The sequence below is a fragment of the Paramisgurnus dabryanus genome, chromosome 21 (assembly GCF_030506205.2).
Source record: "Paramisgurnus dabryanus chromosome 21, PD_genome_1.1, whole genome shotgun sequence".
NCBI classification, from domain to species: Eukaryota; Metazoa; Chordata; class Actinopteri; order Cypriniformes; family Cobitidae; genus Paramisgurnus; species Paramisgurnus dabryanus.
The window spans coordinates 22967641-22984364 of NC_133357.1; the positions used below are offsets into that span (position 1 = coordinate 22967641).

Consider the following 16724-nt stretch of genomic DNA (forward strand, 5'->3'; position numbering starts at 1 on the left):
ATTCTAGTAATCAAATACTGATTTGTATAGATAAATAATTAGTTAATGATAGATTATTGATTTATTTGGCCCATCTCGGTGTAATTATTCATTTGCCTCGTTCGATGTTCGTTATCCAAGTTAAGCGATCAGTTTCATTCAAGTGTAGTAACTTACGTGCATATTTTGGTCACTAGTGAAATAGAATAGAAATAGTACAACTTACATCATTTGATTTAGCGTTTCTCTATTTTTAAACCATGTTAATTTCTCTCTTTAAAAAAAATTATATCATTACGGTATCGTTGTATCACCACATCATATTTGAGATGATAAATATTTTCACTGTTCACGTGTTCACGTAAAATAAAATAAATAAATACATAAATTATATCATGTTTGGAACGTCTGTGGTTATTGTTGATTGTACCATTTGGTTAGTGACATTTATTATTAAGTCTCACAAATTAGAGATTAAAGTGTAAAAGCGTTCATTGCCTGTTTCATACGGAACCGTAGTCATGAGCCATATGATCATGAAAATGTCATTTTGCTACTTGAATGAGGGAATGAAAACGAATAAAGGTGCGGGCGCCATCTTGTGTCAAGTCGCAGGAGTTCATTTGACACGCGCTTCCCAGTGAAAGGGTAACGTTATGATGTCCATTATGGGATTGAATATGTGCACTCGTCCACCATAATGTCCACTATAATTTCAGACACCACTACAAATGGCTGTCCTCTCAAATAGTGCACAATTTAAGGGTAAAGGGAGGGAGCTATCGTGTACACAGCAGCTCAAGATTTATTTTTATATGGCGCCAGACCGTGTTTTTTGTATTGCTATATTATATGTATATTTTGTTTTGTTACAATTTGATGTTATCATCAACCCAAAACAAGAGATGAGAGAGTGAAGGTATACAGCGCCCCCTGTGTGACGTTATGTGCTGCTGCCCACGTGAACTTTTGCGTCATTAGCGTTTCTGTTCAGTGGTTGGATAAACGTATAGCCATTGATAGAAAACCCGGACATTGTAAGCACGTCTAAAACTTCTTCATGTGACAGTGAGTCTAAACTCCACCTGAACTGCTGAACTGAACATTAAAAATCTTTGCAAAGGACTTTAACTGCTAAAGCAGAAGAAAACGAGTCTGTGGACATCAGGTAATAACTCTTTAGTTCAGGCTAGATGTCTTTCTCCAGCTTAACAAGCCACAGCTTACAGTATGTCATTAATGCAGAACATGTTTACAGTACAGATATTGAGCTCAGTTTGCTGTGTCATAATGAATTTTCAAACAGATGCGCGTGCAGCATTCAGCACATCACAGTCGCAGCTCGTGCATCTCGTGTCATTTATTTGCGCTGCTTTGACGTTTAACACACAGCAATATATAGTTGAATATAGTTTATATATTGAATTTATTACTTTCTTCTTAGTAAGTCACCCCACTCTTTTACTAAAAACAATTTACTTACCAAAAAGTATTGTGTCTTTTTTAATAAATAGCATGGTACGAGGTCACCTCACTAAAACGTTTATCATGGTCGTAAATAAATATAAGCTTAAGGTGTGCTGTATGCTAAAAGGCTTGAAATTATTATTCTTTTTACATGGCAAAACAAAACAACACATTTTTTTTTTACAGTATTTTAAACACAATTTAGTTTGTGTTAAATATTTCATACAGGATTTAACTCTGATCTCAGGTTTTCTACAATGTCTGCAATATGGGAGGAAGTCCCGAGAGATGAAAATCTGATCAAACATCTTCAGGAGATTGCTAAAGACACAGCACTTTTACATGGAGTGTTGATGCGGACCAAAGAATCTCCAAACTCACCTGAGGTAAGATTACAATAACTGTTTTTTTTTATAAGGCTAAAATAAATCTTTCTTAGCATTACATGCAAATGGTTACATTTAAAAAAATGAGAGAGAGCACTTCTTGTTTGTTTTTTCCTATGTTTGAATGCCTGTACCTCAAGATGTATTCATGTTATCTTAAAAAATAATTAGATTCTGTTTCTTAATCTACTTGTCCCTTAGTATCTTTATTTTCAAGGTCCTGTATGGTACAATGCCAGATATATCAGGATCTCAATGTGACTCCAAGTGAAAATTGTAAAATTGTACCCATTTTTAATGGTCAAAAACCAAACGTGGGTCACTTTTTTTAAGAATGTCTGTTAAACAAATAATGTTAAAAACAGAAATGCGACAAATGATGCTGCCATTATTTTAAAGTCATATTTCACCCCCTAGAATCTGATTCTAAATTGTCATTTTGACCCCCTTTACAAATTACAAATGAGTGGATTACTTAGTAAATATTTATTCATTGCATTTAATATCTTGGCTTTCATCATGATTTTAGTACTTCTTTCTCCAGAAAAAGTATAATCATTTTATAAAAAGAATAAAAGAATAATCATTTTGAGCTGGGGACTTCTGGTTGAGTTGACACGGAGTGGCCCAGCAGCATTTATTCACGCATAGTCATGTCTGGAATTTTGCAGCTCGTACGGCTGTGTTTTGTTTTGGGGTTATAGACTGTTAGTTCTGCATTATTGAGTCAGGACTAGTCAAATAGTCTGTATACTGGTGATGTTGTAAAATAACTGTACATTTATTGGCAGGTGGTGAGTTATGCACCGTTCACATTGTTTCCCACACGAGTGCCCAGGACTGTTTTTAATCAGGCACTGGCAGTGCAAACACATTTTAATCGTCTGGTGGACCAGGTCAGTCAGGACCCTGCGTTTTTAGAGGAAACTCTGGCAAGGTATGAATTTTTAAATCCAGTATTTGGTAATAATTGTGACTTGCCTTTATCTTAATTAAAGCTGCTTTGCATCAACAGCACCATCAAAGTTGATGATTTTACAGCCAGACTTTTTAGCATATACAGAGAAGTTCGACGGGAAAGTCAACTCCAGGTAAAATTACCAGATGTTTGTTAATAACATTTTATATTACAGTACATATTAGCTGATAGTCTTTACATAGTTTACATTTTGAAATGACTTTATTAGTAATTTTTTATTTTAATAACTATATATATGACTAAACATAAACTATTATTAAGATATTTTATTATCTACAATGTATAGAAGGTAGTTCTGGGTCTAAATCGCTCAGACTACATGTTAGACCAGAGTCCAGATGGTAGGACGTCCCTAAAGCAGATTGAAATCAACACCATTGCTGCAAGTTTTGGTGGTCTTGCTTCACGGACACCAGATGTCCATCGGTAAGTGCGCGTAACCAAAATGGCAACAAACTCCAAACTTTTGATACTTGGGATTTTCATTGTTCAAACTGTGTCTTTCTCTGGTCAGTCACATTCTGAAGGTTGCAAACCAGTTAGAGGAACGAAATCAAATTCTGGACAACAATCCAGCAGAAGGTTTGGTGAGAGGTTTGGCAAAGGCCTGGGAGCTCTATGGATCTGAGAGGTCTGTTTAAAACTCTGTTTATATTTGGGCGCATCGACTGTAATATGCCTACTTAAAAGGGATGTGTTTAACTAATGGTGTGTTTAGATATCTCCGCATATTAACCAGAAAACATATTTAAAGGAATGTTCCACTTTAATAAAAAAATCTGATATTTACTCACCTCCTTGTCATCCAAGATATTTATGTCTTGCTTTGTTCAGTCAAGAAGAAATTCAGTTTTTTGAGGAACATTCAATGACTTTTTTCCATATAGTGGACTTTAGTGGACCTCAACGGTTTCAAACCAGTTTAAAAGGGCTCTAAACGATCCCAACTGAGGCATTAGGGTCTTATCCAGCGACACGATCGTCATGTTCAACAAGAAAAAAAAACAATTTTAAACCACAACTTCTCATCTTGCACTAGCCGTGTGATGTGCCAGTGTGACCGTACGTATTATGTAATCACGTCTAAAGGGTTGCTATGGGGTTTGGAAAAGTATGGAATTTGATGTAAGTAATTTCCAGGTCTGGAAAAGTATAGAAAAAATAAATCAGAGTATAGAAAAATATTTACTTCGTTTCCTAATTATAAAATTAAGAACTTTTAAATGTATATAATATATATGTATTATATATATTTATACCATGGGTCTGTTGAATGCTGTATTCTGATTGGCTGTGAAATATTCTGTGGGTATGCATTAATTTCTGATAATCGCACACCTAACTTGTCAAATGTCTTAAAAATAGGCACCAGAGCAATGTTTTTGGTAACCGTGGTATAAGAGGAATAATTGACTCCGGTCCTTTGAATTATTTGAAAATAATGCACACCCGCGGTGTAACCTTGGGTGTGCATTATTTTCTTATAATTCAAAGGACCGGAGTCAATTATTTTTTTTGGGTAAATGAATAACCCTTTAAAAAATGTTGACTGATTTAGCATTTTGTTTGTTAAGGTCACAAAAAGGCAATATTTTAATATAGAATTTCTAAATATTTTATTTATAATTAGCCTATTGTTTAAACAGTCTATTCAAGTTTGCTGTACCTAACAGATTTTCTGGTTAATTGTACATGAACATCCCTTCTGTTTCTGTAGGGGTTTACAGTTATTTAAATGAACAAAATTACAAATATGAATAACATTGCACTGTTTCAGCATTGCAGTTTTAATCAAATTAAATTAATAAAAAAACTTGACTGGGTTTGGTGTTAAATGACTTGTACGAGCAACAGTAGCTACAATTTTCACATGATAGCCTACATAGAGGTTTTGACTCAAGAGTGACACATACTTGTCGGCGCTGACAGCATTGTGGATGCATCCCCATGTAGTGCTGTTGTGTTTCGGGAGACCCGAGTTCAAGTCCTGTCTCATGGACTTTTCCACATCCCGCTCCCTTCCTGTCTAGCTACTTTCCTATCCTAACAAAAGGCAAAAACGCCAATACTAAATGTTTAGAATGTAACCTACTTGTTAGCATTCAATTTTAAAACAATTTGTTAGAACAAAATTAAATATGGTCGGAAGTCTGGAAATTTGAGTATGGAAAAGTATAGAATTTTGGAATGTAAATTGTGTAGGAACCCTGTATGTGGAATGATACTAATTCATGTCTTTGTGTCAGTTAATTATTTAAAATGGTCCGCAAGTGTGCGTTTCACATATGAAGTCACACGGCTGGTACAAGAAATATATTTTTGTTTGTTTTTGCGAAAATCAATGACGATCAATGCCTTGGTTGGGATTGTTTAGAGCCATTTTAAACTGAATTGAAACCGTTGAGGTCCACTAAAGTCCACTATATGAAGAAAAATCCTGGAATGTTTTTTTCTTCTAATTTCTTCTGGACTAAACAAAGAAAGACATAAACATCTTAGATGGGGGTGAGTAAATTATCTTATAGTATTTCTTTAACATTGCAAATGTACTATGCGTTACACATACTCCTCTTAAATTTCCCTAATAAAGTTTGATGACTTGTTAGCAAAGATGATTTCAGTTATATTCCTCATGTCTGATATTGTCTGTTACAGAGCAGTGGTGATGTTTCTGGTTGAGGAAGTCCAGAGGAACATTTATGACCACCGATATGTAGAAAATGAGCTGTGGAAAAAGTCAGTTATTGATTATTCTTGCCATATACATTACATTATACATTTGTTATAAATTACATAAACGGTTATTACATTAATAAGTATTAAATAATAATCAATTTAATGTACATAACATTCTGTCATGTAATAATCTATTATTACACATGAACACAGACTAATACAACAAGTCAAATAGTGCAGTTGTTGTCTTGGAGTTTGAGACAATTTGTTTAAAGTTTTTATGTAACAATACTCAGGAATGATTGGTTAATGTGTCTGCATTATGAGAAACACCGATGATCTTTATATTCCCAGAAACATTCCTGTTATCAGAAGACAGTTTGAAGATGTTTGCAGAACTGGATCTCTAGACCAAAGCAGGAAACTTTTTGTGCAAGTGTTTACAGTTTTATTCATTTTGTGTTATTGGATGCACACTCACAGTCGTGTTACAGAGATTCCTTGATGTGATGTCATGATTTTGTTATTTGTATTTTCAGAGATGGCAGAGAGATTGCTGTCGTTTATTTCCGTAACGGATACATGCCTCAAAACTACACATCAGAGCAGGTAAGAGCAGGTGCTCTGGTGACACACAGGGTCGCAGCACATTTACATTTTTACATTTACATTTTTGCCTTAGGCTGATGATTTTATACAAAACTGCAGCCTGCAGTACTTTCAAAACGTACGGTAGATATCATCAGCTCTGCTTGTTTCCTGGGAATCTTAAAGGAATAGTCTACTCATTTTCAATATTAAAATATGTTATTACCTTAACTAAGAACTGTTGAATCATCCCTCTATCATCTGTGTGCGTGCACGTAAGCGCTGGAGCGTGCTGCGACGCTACGATAGCATTTAGCTTAGCCCCATTCATTCAATGCTGCCATTTAGAGATAAAGTTAGAAGTGACAAAACACATCAACGTTTTTCCTATTTAAGATGAGTAGTTATACGAGCAAGTTTGGTGGTACAAAATAAAACGTAGCGCTTTTCTAAGCGGATTTAAAAGAGGAACTATATTTTATGGCGTAATAGCACTTTTGGGAGTACTTCGACTCGCCTGAAAAGTCCGCTCCCCTTCTCACTCTCATAATGGGAGAGGCGCCAAGTCGAAGTACTCCCAAAAGTGCTATTACGCCATAAAATATAGTTACTCTTTTAAATCCGCTTAGAAAAGCGCTACGTTTTATTTTGTACCACCAAACTTGCTCGTATAACTACTCGTCTTAAATAGGAAAAACGTTGATGTGTTTGGTCACTTCTAACTTTATCTCTAAATGGCAGCATTGAATGAATGGGGCTAAGCTAAATGCTATCGTAGCGTCGCAGCGCGCTCCAGCGCTTACGTGCACACACACAGATGATAGAGGGATGATTCAACAGTTCTTAGTTAAGGTAATAGCATATTTTAATATTGAAAATGAGTAGACTATTCCTTTAAGAGTTTGGCTTTAACCCTGATCAAACACACACCCGAGCACTGTCGTGATCAAATAGTGATTGGGTTTTTTAGGTCACAAAATTTACAAATTCATCCTTTCTGGGTTTTTGTCTCTTTGACTGCATTCTGTAGAAGCATAGCCCAGGTCTCCTCGTCGGTTAGTTTATTGGATGCACAAAAACAAGTCAGTATTTAGGATAAACTAACAAAATCCCTTACACCTTAACCTGCAGTCAATGGCAGATACCCCTCTCTTGCCCACCAGGGGGCGTTCACCTAAGTGTGTGACAAGACAGATAAAACTATCAATAGGATAGTTCAGGAAAAACAGAAAATTACCCCATGATTTACTCACCCTCAATCCACCTGTCCATCATCTTTCAGACGAACACAATTTGAGTTATTTTAGTGAAGGTCCTGGCTCTTCTAAGCTTTATCACGGTCGAAAACATGGTACACGATTTTCAAGCCAAAAACGTGCCTCCATCCTTAACAGGGCTTTATTAACCCGCTGGAGTCGTGTGGATTACTTCTGTTAAGGATGAATGCACTTTTTTGGCTTGAAAGTCGTGGACTATACCGTGATAAAGCTTGGAAGAGCCAGGACATCTTCAAAACTAACTCAAGTGTTTGTCTGAAAGATGATAGACATAGAGTGAGTAAATCATGGGGTTATTTTCATTTTTCGCTGAACTATCGCTTTAAGGTTGTTTGTTTTGTGTGTCAAATCAAACAAAAATTTCTGCATTTGTAAAAGAGATTGACATGAATGCAATGCTGGAGATTATTGTCGTAAATATTTTGTCATAAACCTTAAACTCTCTCTTTTATCTATATGTACTGCTTTTCAGAGTTGGGACGCACGTCTGATGATGGAGCGCTCTCTGGCTGTGAAATGTCCAGACATCAGCACCCACCTTGCTGGTACCAAGAAGGTCCAGCAGGAGCTGGCCCGACCAGGGGTACTAGAGCGCTTCTTCCCTGATGAACCCGAAACAGTTGCTCAGATCCGGGCCACTTTTGCTGGACTGTACACCTTGGACATGGTAGATGATTAACAGTAAAGTTTAGATTAAGCTCTGATTTGAAGCGAATTTCAGCTAAGCGTAATTTATTTTGAAATTTTACACAGGGAGAAGAGGGAGATAAAACAGTGGCAATGGCTTTAGCCAATCCTGATCGATATGTGCTTAAACCTCAGAGGGAGGGGGGTGGTAGGTAACACCATTTCTCCTGTGCACACATGTATAACTGTAGATGTCCCTCTCATCGGTCTCTCGTTGTGTCACAGGTAATAACATATATGGCCAGGAAATCTGTGAGGTGCTGGAGAAGTTAAAGGACTCAAGAGAAAGATCTGCATATATCCTAATGGACAAGATCCAGCCTATCCCAGTGCAGAACTACCTGCTCCGGCCAGGAGATCCTATCAGACTCAAATCCTGTCTGAGTGAGCTGGGTGTGTTTGGAGCGTACGTCAGGTGAGATTTGAAAACATTAACTAGATGTGTATTCATTTTCATTCATTCATGCATCTGGTAGACACTTTTATCTAAAGTGGATTACATGATATTCATTTCAAATCAAGCTACCATTTAATGATGTAGAATATACAGTAGCCATTTTACACATGCATTTTCCTACTCATGCCTTCTCTTAAAATGATTGTAACAGCAAGTCATTGCAACTTTTTCCTCAATGTTGTCACATTCACACACAGGAAAGGCAAAGACATGCTGTTTAATGAATGTGTGGGACATTTGCTGAGGACCAAGAGCTCTGAATATGCAGACGGTGGTGTGGCTGCAGGAGTTGCCGTTTTGGACAACCCACTGCTTTTCTGAACTACACTGCCACCAAGTGGACACAAAGAGAACTACAATCAGACAAAAGTACAAACGGCACAACATCACGGATGTCATGAACATAATTTTACCATACAAATAAAAAAGTACAAAATTACAAAAGGTTCACTGTACATTATAAGAAATTACACATTTTCTGTGAATCAAAATTTTTATATTCACCTGACAGCAATTTATCAATTTAGTTAAAACAATTTACAGTAACAGATTACGACACAAAGGTCAACATTTTGCAGATGGTTTTATTTTTTGGTACCCTTACAATATGTAATGTTCTTTGCGCTGGTAAAGTTGATCGATCAGCTTGGTCATCTGCATTTTCTTGATCAGATTTGGGCTCGTATTGACAAGGTAGTAAAGACGATATTAACTCCTGTCCTGATAGTATATAATGTACAGTGAACCTTTTTTGTAATTTTTTATTTGTATGGTAAAATGATGTTCATGACATCATGACATCCATGATGTTGTGCCGTTTGCACTTTTATTTTATTTTATGTTGATTAAAATATGATGTTTAAAAAGGGTAGGCATTATAAGCAAGGGCTTCAGCCTACACCTGTTTCAGACTGAAGCATATATTTGGTTGCTTGTTAGCTCAACAGTGTTGACTGTCAGTCTGAAATAAATAAGTCATTCAAATCAAATATTGCATTGGGAGCTGATTTTCCAAAGAAACGACAAGCAGTAGCAGAGCGACGCGATCTCATTCATTTCAATGGAAACCTGGCGACTTCCGGCGACACGAGCGAAAGTGACCGTTGGCGACCGTATGGGCGTGTCTAGCGACGTGAGAAAGTTAAGAAAAGTTGAACTTTATGCAAATGTTGAGCGACTTTCGGGAGCGACTACCAATGAGAACGAAGCAGTGGAGTTCACGTCATCCTTCTCTCGTCAGTTACTGGAGTGGATCGTACTCATTTGTTTATGACAAGCAGATTTAGAAACGCCTCTTTGAAAGAGACGGGCGACACACAGCGACAACATCGCTGGCTGTCTGAATGCGGCGTAAGGAGCGTCACATTCCGGCACACGCTTGAGTTTTTTGGCCAATCACAACGCACTGGATAGCTGGCCAATCGAAGCGCACCGCGCTTTTTAAAATGACAAGCTTTGAGGTTATGCTTTGGCATCACTTTTCCACGTGACCACGCAGGAGCTCGCCCGGTTGAGTGGTAAAATGGCTGGCTGTTCTACTGGAGGCCACGAAAATGTCAGTATAATTGACAATTATCAGCAAAAATTGTATTTAGTTGGACTAGCAACTTGTCAACCCACCTGTGGTCAGTGGACCTTGGCATGAACGAACATTTACTTCTCCTTTCTGTGTTTTTTGGCAGTCTGTAAAACGATAGCTCTAAAGTCTTGTTAAATCTGTTAGTACAGTCTATCGCACAACAGCTTTTTCCCATTTAGAAGGGTTTTCCCCTATGGCTGTTTCTCAATTCCAAGAATGCAAAGAACGGACTTGCGTCCTCGTGGAAATTGGTCTTGCCAGGCGACAATGGAAGATCAATCCAGAAGGTCGGGAGAACACAGAATGCACTTGTGAGAATTGAGATGTGTGCGATCTTCCGTTGGTCACATCCATCATCGATATCAAGAACTCATCCGGGTATTTTCATGCATCCTCTGTACTTGTGTTCTTAAGAAATGGAACTTAACTTCGATAGTTAATGATGACGTAACGCGAGAACACAAGGAAACAAGATCGCTGAAGAACGCATATTGAGAAACAGCCTATGATTTTCCCAGTGTTTTCGCTGATTTCACACTGTACACAAATTATACTATGAGGGTGTACCCCAAACCACTCATTGACAAAACAAGAACAACACAGACGTGGCACCTTATTTATAAGGCCCACAGACTGATTGCTATTTGAAGATTTGTGTGAAGGAGTATCAAACAAGTGCTTCAGAGATTTCATACTGATCTAGGTAGTTTCTAATAGTTAGGAATAGATGATTTCTGTTTGGTTACCATAGCTAAAACAATAGAGTTTGGACTGCTTAAATGGCAACCGTGTTTGCAAAAGGGTGGGGAAAATGTGTCAATCCAATGAGAAAGAGTTAACACATTTGCAAGACGTGTCTTCTGCTCTGCTGAGATAGATAGTGATGATGAAAACTGAGTGGATCCTAGTTTCTTTAACAAGTCAAAGCAATCAAGAAAAACTGTAAATTCAAGGTTACACTGTCTGTCGTTACATTATGTAGGAGGATTTTATGTAGAAACCAGTAATGTTATGACTTTTAGCTGGGTTTTCACAGGCAGGTTCACACATTTTTTTCTTGGTATAGATTACCTACACCTGGGCAAATAAATAAATAAATGTAATTCTGGTCAAACATCTTTCTGAAGTCCATGTTTATTTAAATCTCCACATTACAACCAGAGTATGACACTCATCATAAACCAAACATCAGCACCATCTTCATCTTCTCAGACATTCAACTTAACTCAACTCTGGACATCACACTGTTAACATCCGACACAATAATGGATCCGATAAAGCAGGATAGTACAATGATACATGCGTCAAAATCTCAACTAATGCAGAACAATGAAAAAAGGAAACATGATATAACTTGATCAATTTACTGTGAAAAGTAAAAGAAACCAAAAAAAAAGTTGTTTTGAAAAGATCATGCTAAGACTGAGAATCTGAGAATCGCGAGCAAACTTTATTGTCATTATTGTAAGTATGGTGACAATCCAATCTTAACACTGAAACATTTAAACATGTATAGATAATCAACGAATTTTACACATTTCTTGGGTGTTTAGCTTAATATCTGGGCAAGAACCAACAGGCGGTCAGTGAAGTCAGAACAACGGTACAGATGGACAACGGCTCAGACAAACAAAACGTAAAATCATCTGATCGTCGGAATGTGCAGGGCAGGATGACGTCATGATCCACATACTGTAGTAACATCCATCCTGCCTTACAATAGTACATACACCATGACAGACATACAGACTCACTCGACCGCTGATATTTTTAAAGCATGAAAGCGTTCTGCAAGTGCAGAAAAGCACAACTTAAGAAAACATCTGATATTAAAAGAAAATACAGAAATTGATGCGGGACAGGAGATGAAAACAAACAGGCGTTGAATTTTGTAGTTTTTACATTCTTTGATGTTTTCCCCACGTCCCCAAAATATACAATGAATATATACACATTATATTCATGACACAAAAAGGCAATCTCTATTGGTTTCAACGCTCCGCTGGGTTATTTCAATCAAAAAGAGACAAACCCAGCCGTTGGATTAAATTAACCCAGAAAAATCCTTGACCCAACAATAGGTTCAAATAACCCAGCATTTTGGGTGTAAACAACCTAGCATTGGTTAAATTACAACCCAGTGGGTTGCGTATGTCCCTTTTTGACCCAACGCTAACCCAGCATTTTCAAATCCGAGTCTTGGCAAAGTGGCCAAAACAGTGATTTTGGCTCAACCCCCTGAAATGATACGATTTGATTTTAAGCGTCACTATTTGACTCGTTCACAAGGGTAAAGCCATCACATATCAAAACAACGATATTATCTTGAAATTATGAGGCCTGTAGTTAAATCACTGAGGGCGGGCGAGAAACCTTCGGACATCTAATGTAAGACCCGCAAAAAACGGGCACGACATCATAAAATACCGCCGAGTGAGCTTATTCGTTGGGAGGTCGGTGAACAGACCCCATCCCTGACCCAATAAAAACCTAAAACGATGGCGGTCACATATAACCACTAAACTTTGTCTTTTTAAAAACTTCAATTTCTGCTTAAAAGAAAATGTTCATAAAAATATATTTATATATATATATACGCTTTGTGCAGTACAAGTTAGTGCAATTCAATTTTCCCCTCTTGTTCTTCTCATTGGCACTTAGTGAAGGTTATGATGATGATGATGATGAGACGGACGCGCTCTTCTTTCTGACCAATGGGAAAGAGAAAAGAAGAGTTCCTCCGAGCTGTGATTGAACAATACACTTTGATTGACATTTGGCATACTTTATGTAACTTGGCCAAATGTGTCTTTGATTCCCGTCATTTACAAAGCATTAATAGCTTTTGTTTGATCTGACACAACAAGATGATTGAATAAAACTATGAGATAAAAAGTCAGGGTTTAATGTTCTCCAATAGATCAGATTTACACGTCTAGTCACTGTAAGCTTCAAGCGCTAACATGTGAACAGCTTATTGAATTGGGTCAAGACAACACATTGCGTGTCCACCCAGCTGTATGCATACGGACACAAAGACATTACATGATCATCTCTATGTGAAGAGAAAGAGGACGTTTAGCACAATTGAAGACGTGTCAGAATGTACATACACATATGCAGAAGTCTGATATGTGAACACATATAAGTTAATTGTATATAAAAGTTTAACCCTGTGTTCAAATTAAACAGTTTGATTTGAGACGTATATTATAAAGTATATGTGCAAAACATGAAGCACATATGTAGAATCTAATATATGTAGTCATACTTGTGACAGAGGAAATTAAGTTGTCCATTTTGGAACTATATGTCGCTTAAAAAGTGCCCTCCATAAGTACCGGGACAATAAAGGCAAAATTGCTCTGTTTGCTGTGGAGTCAAGAAATGTGCAAACAAAGAGTTTGGTTCCAAAACGAGAATGTTTTGACAAACATTATAAAATCAGTTTATTATTATGTTGTATCATGTATCGTGTTTTTACGGAGCCCCTAAGGGGACATGGAACAAAAATTAAATAAAGTTTAGTTTCATGTGCTCACGCGAAACTTTCATGTGCAGAAGTTTTTTTTAAGTTTAGTTTCACGTGAGCACGCGAAACTAAACGTAAAAAAAAAATTCTGCACATGAAGGTTTCGCGTGAGCACATGAACGTTTCGCGTGAGCACATGAAACTAAACGTGAGATTTTTTTACTCCAATGTCACCTTAGGGGCTCGATACAATCTAAGCTACATTTAAACAAAAGTTTTTATTTTATTTTCTTCAATTTTTTTGTTTAAATGTAGCTTAAATAAATTGATTGCAACCACTTACCTTAAAAAAATGATTAAATCGAATGCATACTTTATTTCAGTGTAATTTTGAATTATATTACAAATTTCTTGTCAGCACAGCTGCTCTCCTGATTTTGTGGAGTGGTTGAACATTATGTTGACCAATTTCAATCAACCAATCAGATTTCAGAAATAAGTTTACCGTTTGTTTCAAGTTTAAGTTAATTCTAGACCATTACTTTTCACTTATCATTTTCCTCTAATGTTAGGGTTCAGTTATGGTTAGGTTTGGGGGTGGGTTAAGGTTTATTTACAAAAATGTTGTCCTTGGGTCAACACAATATGTTGCCATGAAGACATCTTTCATCTTTTTTAGGTCAAGCCTCCATAGTAAACAGCAATTTTGCCTTTACTGACAAAAAATGAAGCATATAGTTAAAACAACTTGGTTTTGCAAGTCAATTCAACTTACTATTTTAAGTTTTTACCTGTGAATAGTTTTTTTATTTATTTATTTAGGCTTCTTTGGCCTTTATTTAGACAGTAAAGTCGACAGGAAAGTGTTGGTTAGAGACAGGGGAACGGGATCAGCTATCAGCTCTGGGTCTGCTGCTAGCACTTTTAGCATAGCTTAGCATAATCCATTGAATCGGATTAGACCTTTAGCATCGCGCTAAAAAATAACTAAAGAGTTTTAATATTTTTCCCATTTAAAACTTGACTCTTCTGTAGTTACATCATGTACTAAGACTAACAGAAAATTAAAAGTTGTGATTATGGCTAGGAACTATACTCTCATTCTGGCGTAACAATCAAGGACTTTACTGCTGGCGTAGTGATATTACGCAGTGCCTAAAAGAGTCAAGTTTTAAATAGGAAAAATATTGAAACTCTTTGGTTATTTTTTTGTGCGATGCTAATGGTCTAATCAGATTCAATGGATTATGCTAAGCTATGCTAAATGTGGTAGCGCCTGACCCGGAGATCAGCTGAATGGATTCCAAAACGGTAAAAATCAAATGTTTAACTCTAGGGGAGCAGGAAAATGAGCAGATTTTAAAAAAAGTGGAGTGTCCCTTTAACAATCAGGTGTATGTAACTTTTGGGTTATTTTTCGAAATTCATGTTTTATTCTGTAGTACAAACTTTATGTTAACTTTTTGTTTTTTTTATAACTTGTTCAGGGCAGAACGGAATTAAAAAACAATCCATAATTTGCAAAAATCTTAATATTCCAACATTTTCCAGATTCTGCAAGGTGTCCGTAAACTTTTGATTGCCACACCGTTCCACGTGTTTACATATATCAGACTTCTGTATGGTGCAAAACAGTACTGATCATTCGTATACGTTTTATCTATGTGCTGAATTAGACGTAAAAAATGACTTTATAGAAAGTGCAGTGTGGGACAGATTTTCCACAAAGACTACACAACATATGCAGGAAGTTGTACATTTGTGTGGAAAGCTCTAGGTATTGCGGTACTGGCTCACACAACATACAGTAGGGATGTCTTGTTGTAGCTGGTTGGACATGCACGAACGCTACATCCTAATTGGGCTAAAACATTTTCCTCAACAGTAGATTGTCTTACATTTGAAGGTTTATGGCGAAGTAAAGTGCCTGCCATGAAATTAATACTGTGGACTGATAGGAATAAACCTGTTAGCTTATGAAGAGGCTGCTAAACTGGAAGGGGCAAAATGATTTTCGGTGCATTAGCGTGAAGAGAGGCCATTTTTACATTCTTGCACTACAACTGCTCGTGCTGAAGTACACACAAGGCTCTCTCTCTCTCTCTCAAAGGCTCATTTTTCTTTAGAGGTATTATGAGACGAAACTTTAGCAAAGCTTGTTGAAATAGTTCTCGGTTACACCAAAGCGTCAAGTGCGCGAGAATCCTTTACGTGATTTCCAGTACGAAACAGCGATGCTAAAATGTGTATCAAAATACGAAAGCGAATTTTTTCATGGCTGTTAAAAAGTGCTTATAGGCAAAACAAAGCGTTAAATCCATACACAGTTTGCCGAGTTCGATTTTAAACAATGTCAAAGTTTACAAAAAGCGATTTTGTCCACGTAAAACAAACATTGATTTGATTTGTTGGATAGGTGTAACCATAGCTAAGAAGGTTAACTGCTCAAAACACTCACTCAATACAAAATCGCAAACGTTAGCTTACAACAGTAAAAACTGCCATGTATAAAGTCTGCCACACATAAACTTCAGCATAAGCTTCAGCTACTGTAATAAACGACAAAACCTGCATCTGAAAGTGTCTTGTTTCTGGATTTCGTATGCAAAATCTTCCTTTTTGCCTTTATATAACAACGCATATAACGCAAAAGCCGATATGCTTATTTTTTCGAAAACCTTTTTCACTTTTATCTTTTTTCTGCAGTATTTTTATTTTTTATTTTTTAATAAAATCTCAGTGTTCCGCTACGGAAGCTGTAGGAAAAACAAGAGCACCCTCTTGTGGCTCGGAGGAAACGGTGACGTTTAAACGCCACGTCCCTCAGAAGGACATTACGTCAAGCTCTCGCAAGTCATTTCTGAGAGTACGGACAACAAGCGGTGCTCGATTCGTGGGAACACCGGTGATAGAGAAGCACAGTTTGAGGGAGTAAAAAGTTCAAAGCTCAGTCAGTAAAGCGTTGGCAGGCCTTCTTCCAACGGCACGCCGTGCACCACAGGTCCCTCTTCTCCATGCCGTATACCTTCCGACACTTCTTGGCTTCACCGCGGGGTTTTCTGAGGGAATCATTTGTACACACTGTAATTTAGATCGGCTGTAATGCGAGGCATGATCTCCATATTTTACAAGTTGGATAATTCGTATGAAGTTAATAAACATACAGTTATCGTTATT

At 37.1% G+C, this 16724-nt stretch overlaps 2 protein-coding genes across 3 annotated transcripts in view; one reads left to right on the forward strand and one right to left on the reverse strand.

The window, feature by feature from the left end:
• The first annotated feature begins 976 nt into the window (after nucleotides 1–976).
• gss (glutathione synthetase) lies at nucleotides 977–14711 on the forward strand. The gene is made up of 13 exons (XM_065286299.2): nucleotides 977–1147; nucleotides 1694–1832; nucleotides 2624–2769; nucleotides 2848–2923; nucleotides 3098–3237; nucleotides 3326–3442; nucleotides 5467–5547; nucleotides 5842–5919; nucleotides 6027–6096; nucleotides 7825–8019; nucleotides 8106–8187; nucleotides 8265–8454; nucleotides 8694–14711. Exons 2-13 carry the CDS (start codon nucleotides 1704–1706, stop codon nucleotides 8815–8817), a joined length of 1428 nt encoding a protein of 475 aa, XP_065142371.1. The 5' UTR covers nucleotides 977–1147; nucleotides 1694–1703; the 3' UTR covers nucleotides 8818–14711.
• Nucleotides 11192–16724, reverse strand: part of slc2a4rg (SLC2A4 regulator) — a 73804-nt gene continuing 68271 nt past the window's right edge. For both annotated transcript variants that reach the window (XM_065286297.2, XM_065286296.2), the window contains one exon: nucleotides 11192–16606. In XM_065286297.2, the coding sequence (XP_065142369.1) occupies nucleotides 16495–16606 (112 nt within the window). In that variant the 3' untranslated portion in view covers nucleotides 11192–16494. The remainder of the gene's footprint in view (nucleotides 16607–16724) is intronic.

Excerpts from the sequence above, each read along its gene's own strand:
- gss (XM_065286299.2), top strand. The coding sequence starts at position 1,704 with ATGTCTGCAATATGGGAGGAAGTCCCGAGAGATGAAAATCTGATCAAA. Across the intron at positions 1,833-2,623 it reads AATCTCCAAACTCACCTGAG|GTGGTGAGTTATGCACCGTT; the intron begins GTAAGATTACAA and ends ATTTATTGGCAG. Across the intron at positions 3,238-3,325 it reads CGGACACCAGATGTCCATCG|TCACATTCTGAAGGTTGCAA; the intron begins GTAAGTGCGCGT and ends TTCTCTGGTCAG.